General features: G+C 63.3%; 2 protein-coding genes across 3 annotated transcripts; both read right to left on the reverse strand.

The window, feature by feature from the left end:
* Positions 1–594: 594 nt before the first annotated feature.
* On the reverse strand, positions 595–2,040 carry HEXIM1 (HEXIM P-TEFb complex subunit 1). Its single transcript, XM_071577255.1, has one exon. The coding sequence runs from the start codon at positions 1,826–1,828 to the stop codon at positions 896–898; it is 933 nt and encodes a 310-aa protein (XP_071433356.1). The 5' UTR covers positions 1,829–2,040; the 3' UTR covers positions 595–895.
* A 1,446-nt stretch (positions 2,041–3,486) lies between these two features.
* Positions 3,487–11,490, reverse strand: ACBD4 (acyl-CoA binding domain containing 4). 2 transcript variants are annotated; one of them, XM_071577261.1, is made up of 10 exons: positions 11,361–11,490; positions 11,167–11,287; positions 11,006–11,090; positions 10,815–10,935; positions 7,858–7,971; positions 6,859–6,965; positions 5,771–5,921; positions 4,405–4,562; positions 3,913–3,957; positions 3,487–3,685 (listed from the first exon to the last, which is right to left on the reverse strand). In XM_071577261.1, the coding sequence occupies exons 1-10, from the start codon at positions 11,428–11,430 to the stop codon at positions 3,575–3,577; spliced, it is 1,083 nt and encodes a 360-aa protein (XP_071433362.1). In that variant the 5' UTR covers positions 11,431–11,490; the 3' UTR covers positions 3,487–3,574. The 2 variants fall into 2 exon arrangements, with proteins under 2 accessions (XP_071433362.1, XP_071433363.1); XM_071577262.1 differs by having other exon boundaries at positions 11,167–11,244; positions 11,361–11,443.
* Positions 11,491–16,559: the final 5,069 nt, after the last annotated feature.

A 16,559-nucleotide genomic window follows, 5' to 3' on the forward strand; every position in this document is an offset into this window, starting at 1 on the left:
CTCCACCTCAGCCCCTTTATTTACCTGTTTTCCCCCCCAAGCCCCTCCAGTTTGCAGCTTTTCCTGCTTTTCCCTCCTCCTCCCCCTCAGGTGCAGAGGGAGGTTGAGCCATCGCCTTCCCTGCTCCCCGTCAGCCATTTCACAGCCCAAGTGCTCACCACCCAAACTTTTCCTCGGGCTGCTCCAAAACTTTAAGGTTTTTCCCTCACTTGTAGATTTAAGTAAATATAGATATAATTTTTAAGGCATTTTTTACCCAGTTAATGACCTGAATTCCTACAAACCTGGGAGGACGCAGAGTAAGGTGAGCCTTTAGGCAAACACAGACCTCAGGTTACTCCTTCCTGCCTCAGTGAGGTGCCAGCAGTGCCCATCACACACAGTCTCACTCCCTTCCCAGGTATTTTCAGGTGTTTCAGCAGAATTAGTATTAGAAATAAACGGGGGGGGAAATAATAACAAAGTGTTAAGTGGGGAATTACAACTAATTTTAATCAAACAACAATTATAACATCATGAAAATAATCCAGGATGCATTCCCTGCTGGAATGCCATTCTGATTATTTTCTAGGAATCACACAGAAACCATTACAGTTACAAGTAATTAAATTTATTAGACCTCTATATTTTTATAGTCAGTTTTGGCCAATTTACAGCTTTCCTGGGGACTTTTTTTCTTTTTTTTTTCTTTTGGTTTAGACACAAAAAAAATAAACCCATAAACCAGATTATCACCAACACATCAACCCCCCCTCGCCCCGTCACAGCCACCTAAAAAAGGTGAGCCCTCGCCCCCCTTGCGCTCTCAGCCCGCAGACGGGGCGGCGGCGACTCTGTACAAGGACCGTGCGTTGCACCCGCGCTGTAAAAACCCCCCCGCGCCCCGTGCCCAGTGTCACTCCCCCGGCTGGCAGGGGCCCTTCTCCTGCCGGGGCAGCAGCTCCTGCTCCCGCAGCAGCCGCAGGTTCTCGGCTCGCAGCCTGTCCACCTCCCTCTCCAGCGCCTGCACCCGCGCCGGGTCCGCCGCCTCCCCGCCGGCGGCTTTTTTGCTCTCCATCCTCAGCCGGTTGTTCTCCTCCTCCATGCGCGACAGGCACTTCTCCAGCTCCAGGTACTCCTTCACCAGCTCCTGCTTGCTCATGTTCTGCAGGCTCTCCACATGGTACCGCTCGTACGTCTCCGAGAAGTCCCTCTGCAGAAACTCGCTGCCGTCGCCCCCCATCCCGTCGCTGCCCCCGTCCTCGTCCGCCGCCTCGTCCAGGAAATCCTCCTCGCTCGTGTCGTCCGACTTGGCGGCCGCTCGCCGCGGGTACAGCCCGGTCTTCAGGTCGGGCTCCTCCTGGTCGTGGTCCTCCATGAGGAACTGCGTGGTGTTGTAGGGGGCCACGGGCTGCCCCTTGGCGAACATCTCTGCCCGCAGCCGGGAGGCGCGGAGGCTCTGCCGCTCGTCGAACTGCTGCTTCTCCTCCCAGCTCAGCTTACAGTACGGCTTCCAGCGCCGCTTCTTCTTCGACGGCCGCCGACGGTGCTTCTTCTTGCCGGGCCACTCCTCCGTGCGCCCCATGGCCCGGTACCGCGGGCCCGTGCCGGGACGCGCCGCTCCGCCCGCCGCCGGCCGGCCCTCGGCGCCGCCCGCCGCCTCCTCCTCCGCCCCGGGGGGCGGCAGCCGCGCGGCATCGCCGTCCTCCGCCGGCGCCTCGGCGCGCTCGGGCTGCGGCTCGGGCTGCGCCTGCGGCTCCGGCTGCGCCTCGGGCTCGGAGCGCGGCTCCGCTGCGCGCTGGGGCTCCTGCTCCGGCCCCGCTCCCTCGGCGGGCGCCGCGTCGGCCATAGCGGCTGCTGCTCGGCTGCGCTCGCTCCGGGCTGAACGGGCGCTACCGGCGCCTCATGGGGCCGCCCCGCTCAGGCCGCCCCGGCCACGGCCCGGCGGGGGGAAGGGGTTAACGCCGCCGGGCCCGCCCCCCGCACGCGCCGCCGCTCCCGCCGCGCCCCCGCCGCTGCCGCCGCCCCCTCCCCGCGGCCCGACCCGCGCCCGCCGCCGCCGCTCCCGAACTGCCGCTCCCCGGCCGCCGCCGCGCCTTAAATACCCGCGCGCGCCGCGCCCCGCCCCGCGCAGGCGCCGCTCCCGCGGCCCCGCCCCCGCCGCGCGCCCCCGGCCCCGCCCCCGCCGCGCGCCCCCGGCAGGGCCGCCGCGAGCCCCGGCGCGCGCGGGGGCGGGGCCGCCCCGCGGCCAATCGGGGCGCGCCGGGGGGCGGGGCCGCGCTCCGGGACACGCCCCCCGCTTCGGGGCGGCGCGAGAAAGGAACGCGATTGGCCGCGCGGGGCCGTCGCTCGCGCGGGGCGCAGCCAATCGGGAGCGCCGGGGGGCGGGTCCGGGCCGTACCACGCGCGCAGGGAGGGGGCGCCCCCTTTGCGCGGCCCCGCGACCTTCAGGCGCGCGCCGAGGGCAGTGCGCGTGCACCCCCCCCCCCCCCCGGCGGTACCGTGGGCCGCCCCAAAGGAGTCCCCGCAACGGGCGGACGGACCCGCGGGCGGTGCTGCGGCCCCGGGAGCGCCCGGCCCGGCACAGCCCCCCGGGCGTGGGGGGACCGGGAGGGGTTGAGGGGACTCGGGGGGTGCGGGGCTGGGGGGGGAAGGTGCGGGCGGAAGGATCCGGGGCCGCGCTGGGTGCGGTGGCCCTGCAGCTGGCGGAGGGAGATGTAAACAAACCTCAGCGGAAAGAAGTCCTTTCTTAAAGGCGCCGCGTCCCTTTTTTTTTTATGCAGAGGCGGCGCAGAGCTCCGCTCCCGAGGCCTGGGGGGAGGGGGAAAGGCGGAGGAGGGGACGGGGGGGGATAGGCCGGACCGGGGCCTCGTCCCTGTCCCAGTCTCAGTCCTGGTGCTCCCCCACCCCCGGGGGCGATGTGCCCCTGGGCTCCACGCTCGGGGGCGGGGCAGGGCTGGGCTGGGGGGGCACGGCCTTGGGGGGCTGTGGGAGAACAGGGGGAGGGGGGCCCGCTGTGGGTCACCCTGTCGGGGGGACAGCGCTGTGTCACCAGCGGGGGGGTGGCCCTGCCCTGCCCCCCCGGCCCGGGGGAAGCGGCCACCGGGGCCCCGGGAGGGAGGTTGGGGCCTGGGCCGGGCGGCTGCCGCCGGGGCCCGGGGACACAGGGGTGGCCTGGCCAGAACAGGTGGCCCGGCTGAGTCGGGTGGCCGGGTGGGGACAGTGGGTGGGCAGCCCAGGCCGCGGTGCCCCGTCCCCCCCGCACAGGGCACAGGCAGCGGGGCTGCACCGACAAGGCAACTTTAATCGAGGCAGACTCGGATGACGTGCCGGCCCTCGGGGGTCCGGCGGCTGCTCCGGCTGTGCGTGCAGGGGACCCCCCGGCTCCCGGTGGGACCCCGAGCGGCCCCGGCCCTGAGTGACGGTAGCGTGGCTGGTTCCCGGCGGCTCCCCCGGCCCGGGGTGGGGTCCCCGCCCGCGGAGCCCCCGTGGCTGGTGAGGCGATGGGTCCGTGGCGCTTCGCCGGCTCGTGCCAAGCGGAATGCAGGGGGCAGGAGGGGTGATGACAGCGGGGCTCACGGTGGTCGCCTGTCGGTCACCTGTTCCTGCCCTGCCAGCGGCGCAGCAACCACTGGGTGAGGAAGGGCCAAGTGGCCAGGAAGAGCAGCGTGCGGGGGGACACGGCCACGGGCCACGGGGACGTCTCCTGGCAAGGGAACACAGAGAGGCGGCGTGGGGAGGGGCACAGAGGTGGCAGCAAGGACCCCCCCAGCCCCGCACTGAAAGGGGTCACTCCTCGGTGGTCCTTGTCACATCCCTCCTTCTCTGGAGGTCAACAGTCTCGTGTACAGAGGCTGGGGACACATTGCCAGGGATGTGTGTGTGGTGGGACAGCAGGGCCACCCTCCAGCGCTGCCTCCACCCCCAACTCACCTGTGGAGCAAGTGCCGGCTCAGGGTCTGTCCCAGCTGTGTCCCCCTGCAAGACAGGGCAGGGTTTGGGGTGCAGGGCGGGCAGGTCCCCCCCTTCCCGTTCCTGCATCCTCGGGACAGGCAGGGAACGGGCTGAGGTGAGCCCGTGTGGGGCTCCTGGGGGGGATCTGGATGGTGCAGGTGGGCTGGGTCGCCAGGGGTGAAAGGGAGTGAGGGGGCAGTGGGAGTGAGGGGGGCGATGAAAACGGGAGGGCAGCGGGAATGGCAGGGACAGTGGGAACGAGGGGGCAGCTGCTCCCTGCCTGTACCGTGGAGCAGATCAGGGCAGCACCAGCCTTGGCCCCACTGGGATGTGTCACCACACCCCAGGGTGTCCCCACAGCTGGGCCACCCCTGTCCCAGCACCCAGAACTGAGCCCTGTCGGCCTGGCCGAGGCCGGGGTGGTGTCCCGACCCCGCCGGGGGTACCCGGGTGTGGTATCCCGGCGGGTACCTGTGCCCAGATGAGCGTCTCCAGCCGGCTCAGCCGTTCCCGCACCCGCCGCAGCTCCTCCTGCAGGGCCTGCACCGCGCTGGCCACGTGGGCCTCCAGCTCCGGGCCGAGCTCGGGGGTGCTCCCGGGGTCCTGCTCCCCTCGGGAGAGCCGGAGATCTGGGAGGGCACAGAGATGGGCACACGTATGGTAGGGCAGGCTGGGCACTGCCTTGAGCCCCCCACAGCCCACACTGCACTGGCAAGCAATGGCTCCCATGGAGTGCCACTCGCTGCCCGGGGCTGCCCACGCCACGGCTGCTCCAGCCCAGCCCAGCCCAGCAGCCCCCCATTCTGGCAGCAATCAGGCTGTCCCCAGTGACACGGGCCACCATGTCCCCTCAGTGGTGGCTGTGGGGGACCTCCAGCCAACCAGTGTGGCAGGTGCAGTGGTGCACGTGGGTCACCTCGTGTCACCTGGCAAAGGCAGGACACCCAGCACCAGGGAGGACATCCAGTGCCAGGCAGGACATCTTGCTGGTGCAGCTGCCCCCCTGCCCTCCCTCGGGTTCAAACCAGCCTGACAAACCCCCGGATAATCCATGCCATGAGCGGGGCACAGGCTGGGACTCACTGCCAGCCCCTGAGTGCAGCACCCAGGGACAGCCCAACGCTGAGGGATTGGCCTTGTCACAAGTTCACTCCCAAGGTCATGCAGCTCTAAAGGGTTTGTGGGAACAGTAATAGGGGATGGGTGAGACAGGGGCCTGTGCCCAGGTAAGGTGATGACACCAGCCCTGCTGTCCCACAGGTGAGCAGCAAGCCCCAAGTGTATCTGGGGACAGCAGAGTGTGGCAGAAGCCTCCTATTCCACTCCCCACAGCACAAGTGGTGGTCCCCAGACACTGGCAGCAGGGGTGGGTGGCATTAGGTGAGTGGCACCATGGTAACATGATGTCCCCAGGACCTCCAGGGACGCAGGGCCCGCCTTCACCCCCTGCCCTCCTGGGGAGAGCTCACCCCTGGCACCACCACATTCAAAGGCACCAGTGGAGCCACAAGACCACAGACAGGAGCTGGACAGGGGCAGCTGGGAATCCTCTGTCCCTGCCCCACTGCTGAAGGGCCAACAGAGGACCCTCCAAATTCAGGCAATTATCTCTGTGAGAAAAAGGCAATGGAGGGGGTGTGTCCTGGAGGGGTAGAGCCACTGACTAAGGGATGCAGAGGTGGCTCAGGACTTTCTGATGACCCACCCCCAGGTGCTGGAGCCAAACTCATCCCCTGTGCTTGGTGGCTGCTCCCACCACGCCCCTCAAGCCCCCAGGCCAGCCCTGCCTGTGGGAGGTGGGCAGGAGCAGCAGGAAGGGGCCAAGGGCTGCACCCACCTGTCTGGGAGCCCAGGGCTGCGAGGTCAGTGCTGCTGCTCCCCTCGGGTCTTCTGCCTTCACCCCACTGCCCCTGCCCAGCACCACAGGGCTCCAGGGGCTCAGCCCCAGCCTGGATGCCATTTGGGGTGAGGCCCTGCAGCTGCCCAGCCTGTGTGAGGAGGGAGAAGAAGGGCCTTGAGACCCCCACTCCCCTCCCTGGGCTGGGGGGCACGGTGGGTGATGCCAGGGCAGCAGTGGAGTCCCTCTCTGCCTTGTGCTGGAGGGTGTGTGTGGCTGAGCAATGCCAAATCCCACTGTAACATCAGTCAGCACCCAGTTTGGGAGGTGACAGAGCTCTAGAAGTCCTGAGGAAAGTGAGGTGTGGAGGCTCCAGATGGCAAAAGAGAGGGGGCTTCCTACCTCCTGTCCACTGGATCCGCCAAGCCTTGCTATGGCACTTCAAGTGCCACACCAGGTGGCAGCAGGGAAAGTGGCAGGAGTGCAGTCAAGTGGGGCTGCTCGTCTTGCTCAGCCTCAGTGCCCCACCAGAGCCACAGCACAGGAACAAGGGGGACTCTGGGGGCTTCTCTGCCTCCCCTCTGTGATGGGAACAAGGATCCAGGAGTGACATGAAGCACAGAGAGTTGCAGTGGGTGGCACCACAGGTTTTGTGAGGCTTGCTGGGCTCCCAGGATGGCAATGCTGAGCAGAGCCAGGAGAGCTGTGCAGTGTGGAGGTGTCTGTGCCTGTGCAGGTGTGTCTGTAGAGTGTACAGGTGTGTCTGTGCAGTGTGCAGGTGTGTCTGTGGAGCTTTGTCTGTGCAGTGTGAAGATGTCTTTGCCTGTGCAGATGTGCCTGTGCAGTGTGAATGTGTGTCTGTGCAGTGTGCAGGGTGGATGTGCCTGTGCAGATGTGCCTGTGCAGATGTGCCTGTGCAGTGTGAATGTGTGTCTGTGCAGTGTGCAGGGTGGATGTGCCTGTGCAGATGTGCCTGTGCAGTGTGAATGTGTGTCTGTGCAGTGTGCAGGGTGGATGTGCCTGTGCAGCACTGGCAGGGCAGGGCTGGCAGCTGGCAAAGCCTCCAGCACTCCCCAGCCCTCCGTTACCTTCTCAGGCTCCCCCTGCTCCAGGGTGTCGCAGTACATGTCCCCCTTGGAGTCACTGGTCACCTGGCTGCCCTCCAGCCCCTCCGTGGCAGGAGCCAGCCCACCTCCTGCAAGGGAAGCACCCGACTCAGCCACGGGCAGGGCAGGGGGTTCTGGCCATGTCTGGGGGCAGCAGGTCCCCAGGGGGGCAAGAAGGAATCGAGTGCACAGGGTGAGGCAGGAGGAAACTGAGGCACAGCAGGAAGGAACGGGCTCCGTTAACACCACCCGGATGATGGCTGTGAATCCAAGGACTGAATTCCCCCTTCTCCTGCCTGCACTGTCCCGTTCACACACCCCCACAGCCCCCAGGCAGCAGCGTGCCCTGGCACACAGGCAGGGCCCCTGCCCAGCTCCCTGGGCACTGCCAGCCCTGGCACTCCAGGATGGGCACGGCTGGGACGAAGGCACTCGCTCCATGACCATATTTGCTCCCCGGGGGACAGGCTGGAGCAGCAGGAGGGACGTCCCCAGAGCACCCTGCCCACGCCGGGGCACAGCCAGGGGCCCTCGAGGGGGGCACAGGGAGGGGCTGCGTGAGGAAAGCCAGGACTGAGCCAGGGAGGGCCAGGGCTTGGCACGGTGAGTCCCAGTGCCAAGGAAGGGGCAAACTTGGCTGGAGCAGAGGAACAACATCCTCACACAGATCATGGACCTTGCAGGGAGATGTTTTGCCAGTCCACAGGGAAATACCCTTCTCTTTTCCCTGCAGTTTAGCAGAGTCAGGTCCCTTTGCACAGGCACAAGCAAGGCAGAGCCAAACCCCCATGCCCAGGGTTACCTCAGCATTGAGAGCTGGACCCAAGAACAGCCCCAGCCCCCTGTGAAGTGGCAATGCCTGGAAACACGGGCAGGGCTGGAGCAGAGGTGCCTGAAGCCAAGAGCTCCATGGGTGGATGGAGACCCAGCCCCTGTGCCTCCTCCACTCTGCTGGGTGCTGGCCACACCAGGGAGACCAACCTGGCACGTGCTGCCCGTCCTGCTGCTCCCCAGGCAGGGCGTCCTCAGGGCACTCCGGAGCCGGGCTGCTCCCTGGCACATCCCGGATGGGGCCGTCCGGCCGCCCCCGACTGGCTGCACGGAGGGAACAGGCAGAGGATTAACGTGTTGTGGTGTCCTGGCAGCGCTGGTTGGGCTCAGCACAGCCGGGGGACACAGTGCTGTGGGGCCACCCTCCTGCCAGGGACCAGCAGCCTCGGGAGGTGCCAGCAGCGGGCAGGGATGGAGAGGGGCGGCTCTGTCTGCCGGGAGCCCAGGAGCCCACAGGAACAAAACCAGTCAGCAGGGTCTGCGCTGCACTAACCCCCCAGGCGTGGCAGGGATGTCCCTGTGCCCGAGCCCCCGAGGCAGCAGGCAGAGGGATCAGTGCTGGCTGACAGCTGGGTAAACACTGACAGGTGACTGTCCTGTCCCCGGCAGGGCCCACGGCACACCCACCCCAACAAACAGCCTCACGCAAGAGCCTTGGCTGGGCAGCAACACCCCAAGAAGGGCCTGGGGCAGAGGCCTGAGGAGGCACCAGCCCTTCCCAGCACCCCATAAAGCCCCTGGAGTTAATCCCAGCCTAGTTTCTAGCAGCCCCCAGGACTTTGAACCCTGTTCCTGGGCAGGCAGGTGTGTGGCAACGCTGCCCTTCTGCTCCTTGCCTGCACTTCTCTGCTGTTCCCAACCTGCCTTTGCCATCAGAGCAGACCACAGGACCCTCAGAGCCCACTGAGGGGGACAAGGGCAGCCCCCACCCCACACAGGGGTTGGCACCGGGGCTGCCCTGCTCTGGGACCCCCACCATTCCCTAATCTCCCCTCAGGGTGGGCTGTGACCCACAGGGTAGGGGCAGGCAGGCTCCTGTCACCTCCCACAGCACTGAAGGACAGCCCTGGCTCCATCCAGCCACTTCACAAGATTCTAGTGCAAGCACCACTCCCTGGAGATCTGCTGGGACCTGGAACCGTTCATGGTTTGGGGTCCAAGTGCTACTTTAAAATATATTGACTTTGTAACTAAACAAAACCAAAGGTGCCCAGATTCCCACCTCTTTCCCACCAGAGCCCTGCACGTGGGCAGAGGTACCTGCCAAGCTCTGCTCTCTGAAATCCCCTCTCAGCTCTGGGTCTGGGCAACCAAAGTTGCAATCTCACAGTCTGAAGGCGGATTTGGGGACCTTTAACACCAATGACTCAACACCTTGAGGAGCTCAGTGTTTTACCCCACCGTTCCAGCCACCTTGGGCTCCACAGGCACTGCCAGGTTTAGATTCAAGTGACAGTGTCATCTGTCAGTGACACTCCCAAGTGCATAATGACCAGGAGTTTGGACACAGCTTCTACATTCCAGTGGAAAACTGAGTCTGTTTGCCTTTTAAAGGGATTCAGCATCAAAATGAAGAACAAAGCACGAGGGTACCACGGGAAGGAGCAGCTGTTCTGAGGCCAAGCCTTACAGGTAACGTGTTTTCAGCATCCCTGTTGGAAGCAGGGAGCTGTCAGACACAGGACAAGTGCCTGAGGACAAGGCCCTGACAGCTCACACACCTGCTGTGCATGTGCCCTGAAAAGCTCCTGTGCTGCTGAGCTGATCCACTGGTGACCCAGCACAGCCCCCACATCAGCCCCTCACTCCCCCAGGGGCTGCTCCCAAGTCAGATCCAGGACAGTGCCAGGGGGTGGGACACTCTCCAGCCCCCTCCCAGCACGAGGCAGCAGCCAGAGGCATGGAAAGGGCTGGGAAGGATTCTCCTCCAGCACAAGCCAGATTAAATAATCCCATTTCTCAACCTCAGTTTCTCCACATCCACTCCGTGCAAAAACTGGCTGGTCTATCCAGATGTTTACATCAGATGACCCGGAGTCGTGCCCAGAGGTGGGACAGTGCCAAGGGAAGGCACAGCCTCCCTGGGAGCTGATCCTGCCTCACTGGATACAGGAACTGGGGCCAAGGGGCACTTGGAAGCCAAGTCTCAAATTCTCAGCTCAAAGTTTTGTGGAGAGGAACCCAGAACAAAGAGACACCTGTGCCACACAATGAGACACTTGTCTGGGGGTGCCCAAACAGCAGCTTGGCAGCAGCTGTGCCAAGGCAGGGGGGGTCAGGTGAGACGTGGTGTCCCCCCTCCCTCGGGGAGCAGCAGCAGGATGTGCCCCGGGCAGAGCAGGGCCCAGAGGTGCCGGCAGTCCCGGTGCAGCCCCAGGCAGAGCCCAGAGGTGCCGGCAGTCCCGGTGCAGCCCCAAGCACGGCCCAGAGGTGCCAGCAGTCCCGGTGCAGCCCCAAGCACGACCCAGAGGTGCCGGCAGTCCCGGTGCAGCCCCAAGCACGGCCCAGAGGTGCCGGCAGTCCCGGTGCAGCCCCAGGCAGGGCCCAGAGGTGCCGGCAGTCCCGGTGCAGCCCCAAGCACGACCCAGAGGTGCCGGCAGTCCCGGTGCAGCCCCAAGCACGGCCCAGAGGTGCCGGCAGTCCCGGTGCAGCCCCAGGCAGGACCCAGAGGTGCCGGCAGTCCCGGTGCAGCCCCAGGCAGGGCCCAGAGGTGCCGGCAGTCCCGGTGCAGCCCCAAGCAGGACCCAGAGGTGCCGGCAGTCCCGGTGCAGCCCCAAGCAGGACCCAGAGGTGCCGGCAGTCCCGGTGCAGCCCCAGGCAGGACCCAGAGGTGCCGGCAGTCCCGGTGCAGCCCCAAGCACGGCCCAGAGGTGCCGGCAGTCCCGGTGCAGCCCCAAGCACGGCCCAGAGGTGCCGGCAGTCCCGGTGCAGCCCCAGGCAGGACCCAGAGGTGCCGGCAGTCCCGGTGCAGCCCCAGGCAGGGCCCAGAGGTGCCGGCAGTCCCGGTGCAGCCCCAAGCAGGGCCCAGGAGCGGCGCTGTGGCAGGAGGGGAGCACAGAGGGGAGGGATGCGCTTAGCACGGCCGGGGCACCGCGGTTCCCACTCACCCCTTTTCCTCTTGAAGAAGGACTCGGGGGGCCGGGGCATGTCGTGAATCACCTCGTAGAGCGGCTCGAAGTACCTGAACATCTCCTCTGAGGTCTCGTCCATGGGCACGGTGTCGATGACCTGCGCAGGGACGCGGCTGGACACGGGCGGCCCCGGGAGCGCGGCCCGGCCCCGTCGCCCGCCCCGTTACCTTCTGGGCCACCTTCTTCATCTCCTCCACGTACGCGGCCATGGCCTCCTCCTTGGACATCCTCCCCAGGCTGTGCCAGGCGTCCCTGCGGGGCCGCGGGCGGTGAACCGGACCCGAACGGGACCCGAACGGGACCCAACCGGGACATGCCCCGCTCTTACCACTTGTACCGGCCGATGGGGTCCCAGAAGCCGGGCCGCGGGCCCTGGCAGCGCCCCGCCGTCGCCTGCTTGTAGTAGCTGTAGAAGCGCAGCATCTCCTCGTAGGAGGGCCGGTACGCCCCTGCGGGACACGGCTCAGCGGGGCCGCCGGCGGCGCGGCCGCCCAACCCGCTCGGTCCCGGCCCGCTACTCACCACTCCGCGGCAGCCCCTGGATCACCTGCACGGCGGCGCGGAACTGCTCCCCGCAGCTCGGCGGCTCCATGGCCGGACCGGGACCGGGACCGGGACAGGGACCGGCCCCGCTCCGGCCCCGGCGCGTCCCGCTCAGTGTGGGGACAGTGCGGGGCCAATCAGCGCCCGCCTTACATCGGCCCCCCGCGCTGTGCCCAATCAACGCGCGTCTTACAACGGCCGCCCCGCCCCCTCTCTCCCTCCCGTCCATCCCTCCCGCTCCGGGCGCAGAGCGTGGCGCGCGCTCCCCCTGGCGGTCAGTGATGGAGGTGCAGGTGGTGCGGCAGCTCCGCAGCGCTACCTGGCGGGTAAGAGCGGAACTGCAGCGGGGCGGGAGAGAGGGACGGGATAGCGGGATAGAGCACCGGGATAGCGGGATAGAGCACCGGGATAGCGGGATAGAGCACAGGGATAGCGGGATAGAGCACAGGGATAGCGGGATAGTGCACTGGGATAGCGGGATAGAGCACCGGGATAGCGGGATAGAGCACTGGGATAGGGGGATAGAGCACCGGGATAGCGGGATAGAGCACTGGGATAGCGGGATAGAGCACAGGGATAGCGGGATAGAGCACCGGGATAGCGGGATAGAGCACAGGGATAGCGGGATAGAGCACCGGGATAGCGGGATAGTGCACTGGGATAGGGGGATAGAGCACAGGGATAGCAGGATAGTGCACTGGGATAGCGGGATAGAGCACTGGGATAGCGGGATAGAGCACAGGGATAGCGGGATAGTGCACTGGGATAGCGGGATAGAGCACTGGGATAGCGGGATAGTGCACTGGGATAGCGGGATAGAGCACTGGGATAGCGGGATAGTGCACAGGGATAGTGGGATAGCGCACAGGGATAGTGGGATAGCGCACCGGGAGAGTGGGACAGTGCACCGGGATAGCAGGATAGAGCACCGGGATAGTGCACAGGGATAGTGGGATAGTGCACCGGGATAGAGGGATAGAGCACCGGGATAGCGGGATAGAGCACTGGGATAGAGGGATACAGCACCGGGATAGAGGGATAGAGCACCGGGATAGCGGGATAGAGCACAGGGAGAGAGGGATAGAGCACTGGGATAGCGGGATAGAGCACAGGGATAGCGGGATAGAGCACAGGGATAGAGGGATAGAGCACAGGGATAGTGGGATAGTGCACAGGGATAGTGGGATAGCGCACAGGGATAGTGGGATAGCGCACCGGGAGAGTGGGACAGTGCACCGGGATAGCGGGATAGAGCACCGGGATAGTGCACAGGGATAGCGGGATAGAGCACCGGGATAGTGCACAGGGATAGTGGGATAGTGCACCGGGATAGCGGGATAGAGCACCGGGATAGTGCACAGGGATAGCGGGATAGAGCACCGGGATAGTGCACAGGGATAGTGGGATAGTGCACAGGGATAGTGGGATAGCGCACCGGGAGAGTGGGACAGTGCACAGGGATAGCAGGATAGTGCACAGTGCCAGTGCCCAGGGACAGTGCCCAGGGATACTGGAACAGTGCACCAGGATAGTGCACAGGATGGTACCCTGGGACACTGCACCAAGACAGCGTATATGGAAAGTGCCCCTGGAAGTGTTCCTGCACCCCGGGACACTGAGCCCGTGCCCTGGGGCAGTGCCCTGGTATGGAGCACAGGGACAGTGCCCGGGACACTGCACTGGAGCAGCACTCCCATGCAGGAGCACAGGGCAGCAGTGCCCCAGCACAGGGACCCTGTGCCGGGCAGGGCAGTGGGACAGTGCAGTGGGACAGTGCTCTGGTGCTCTGTGACACTGCATGAGGCACAGGGACAGGGCTGGGACAGCACTCTGGGGTGTCTCACCCACCCAGGCTGTGGAGCAGCACAGGGCAGGCAGGGAGTGCCAGGGCACAGAGATGCTCTGGGACACCTCCACAGGGTGCCAGGAAAACTGTGGCTGTCCCATCCCTGGGAGTGTCCAAGGGCAGGTTGGACAGGGCTTGGAGCACCCTGGGCTGGTGGGAGGTGTCCCTGCCCATGGCAGGGGTGGCACTGCATGAATGGATGGTGGTCCCTTGGTTCAACCCAAACCATTTGTGACCAGAACAGGGCACCAGGAATGGGGACAATGCACTGGGCCCATGTACCCACAGCCCCACAGGAATGGACCAGGGGACTGGGACACTGTTCTGGGACACTGGGCTGATGCCCTGGCACCAGGGCCCTGGCCAGAGGTAGGATCCTATTGCATGGAGAGAGGACAGCTGGGTCAGGCAGAGCAACTGTTAATTATTATCCAACTTTATCCACTGCTACTTTTATCCAGTGTATACTTTTATCCACTGTTAATTATTATTCAAAATTATTAATTATGATAGTAAGGAAGGGACAGAATATGTGGTCTCTGAGCCCTCAAGGTGAAGCTCCTTCCCCCTCTGCTCCAAAGGCTTTCTTAGAAGGCAGAGGACTGTGGGGACCTCGGGGACATGGAGACATGGGTGACCTGGAGGTAAAAGGTGTCCCAGGGATATGGGATGTTCCAGGATGCCCTGAGCACTGCCTGGATCCTTCTTCCAAGGCGGGGTTCTGGGATCAGGATGCAGAGGATCTTTCAGCAGCCCCATGCCAGCTTTGTCATTGCCTCACATTCTGGTTTTCCAGCCTTAATCCCACCTCTAAACCCCAAATCCACATAGGGCAACACTCTCCCAAACTCCCTTAAATCCCATTCCATGTCCTATGGAGATACATTTCATTTCCAAATGGGAGCTAATTAAACAAACAAACAAATAAATAAAATAAACAAGAAACATGATAAATAAAATCAGCAAAGCCCTTTAAAACTCCGGCCATTTCCCAGCTCTGACTCAGGATTCCTGCCCAGAACAGCCACAAGGCCTCGCTGGCTCCCACTCCCGGCAGATCCAGCCGCGGCTCCCGAGCGCTGATTCACGGCACACGTGCTGTGCTATAATCGGCCGGGAATGCTGTTTTCCATGGGATCGCTTCCAACTCGCCGGCGGGCGGGAGAAAATAGCAGCGCTGCGGGCGGGGAGAGGGGAAATCGCGCCGGGATTTGTTTGTGCTGCGGAGTTTGCAGCGAGAGGTGTTTATCCCGGTCATTTCACCGGGTCAGGGGATCCGCGGCTGAATTCCTGGGAATGTGATTTCCATGGGAGGAAGAGAACTTGGAGCAAAGCCCTGTTATGGGGTGCAAGTGCATTTTTGGGGTGACTGTGGCGTCCCTGTGTCCCCAGGGTATTGAGGAATGGCTTTATACCCCCCAAACACCCCCAAGGGACTGCCCAGATGTGCCCCCAAATGCTGTGTGAGCTGCCCAGGTACTGCCCAGGCTGTCCATCTCCCTGCATCTACAGATGTTGCCATGGGGTAACTGGAGATTGTCCCAGACATGCCCAGATGTTGCTCTGGGTAGCCAGATGTTGCTTGAGGTATACAGATGTCACCCAGGATGCCCAGATGTTGCCCTAACATGCCAAGGTGCTGACCTGCATGTGCAGATGGTTGCTCCAGGATAACCAGCCATCACTCAGGATGCCCAGATGTTGTCCCAGGGTGTCCAGATGTTGCTCCAGGGTGCTTCAATATCCCCCAGGGTGCCCAAATGCTGCTATGGGTGCCCTGATGTTGCCCTGCATGTACAGATGTTCCTCCAGGATAACCAGAGATCACCCAGGATGCCCAGATGTTGCCATAGGGTATCCAGATGTTGCTCCAGGATACTCCAGTATCCCCCAGGGCAGCCAGAAGTTGCCCCACAGTGCCCCAGTGGTGCCTCAGGGTGCCCAGATGTTGCTCTAGGCTGCCCTGCTGTCAGCCCTGGATGCACAGCTGTCTCAGCCAGGGTCTGGCAGTGCCACTGCCACACTGACACTGGGGAAAGTCACCTCCTCTCCCTGCCCTGCAGCTCCTGGTCCCCACGGCCTGGACAGGCATGGAGTGGCCTCCCTATTCCCTGGACACTCTGGATTTTTGGAAGAAACCTGTGGCCACCCACCCCTCCCTCCTCCCCTGCCCTCAGCAAGTGGCTGTGGGAAAGTGTGAGAAAAGCCAACAAGTGACAGGATTAGTGGAAACAATCTCGAGCTGCACCAGGGGAGGCTCAGGTTGGACATCAGAATTAATTTCTTCATGGAAAGAGCTCTCAGGCACTGGAAGGGGCTGTTCAGGGAGGGAGTGGAGTCCCCATTGCTGGAGGTGTCCAAGGAATGACTGGACATGGTACTCAGTGCTCTGGGCTGGGTGAAAGGGTGGACATCGAGCGTGGGGTGGACTTGATGGTCTGGGAGGGCTTTTTCCACCCTGGGATACGTGTGCACATGGCTACACACACACACACACACACACACACACACAGAGGCACACACAGATACACACACACACAGAGGCAGACACAGATACACACACAGATACACACACACACAGAGGCACAGACACACACAGACAGGCGTGCACACACACACAGATACACACACACACACACACACACACTCACACACACTCACACTCACACACACAGACACACACACACTCACACACACACACATAGACACACACACACACACATACACTCACACACTCACACACACACACATACACACACACTCACACACTCACACTCACACACACACACACACAGACACAGACACACACAGACACAGACACACACACACAGAGACACACACACACACACTCACACACACACACACAGACACACACAAACTCACACACACACACACACACACTCACACACACACACTCACACACACACACTCACACACACACTCACACACACACACTCACACACAGACACACACAGACACAGACACACACACACACACAGAGACACACACACACACACACTCACACACACTCACACACACACAGACAACACACACACTCACACACACACACACACACACTCACACACACACACACACACACACACACACTCACACTCTCACACACACACTCACACACACTCACACACACACACTCTCTCACGTGTATGGACCTGCCCACACGGGTGGGGCTCTGGGACTGACACTGCCCAGCTCATGTTGCTGCCACTCCCTGGTTCCTGCTGCTGTCCCACCAGTGGGAACGATCACCTGAGGGTCCCAGCACCTGCCTGTGGCCCTTCAGCCCCAGTGCCACCCAGCCTGTGAGCTGGGAA

This window comes from Pithys albifrons, chromosome 25 (genome assembly GCF_047495875.1).
Source record: "Pithys albifrons albifrons isolate INPA30051 chromosome 25, PitAlb_v1, whole genome shotgun sequence".
NCBI lineage: Eukaryota > Metazoa > Chordata > Aves > Passeriformes > Thamnophilidae > Pithys > Pithys albifrons.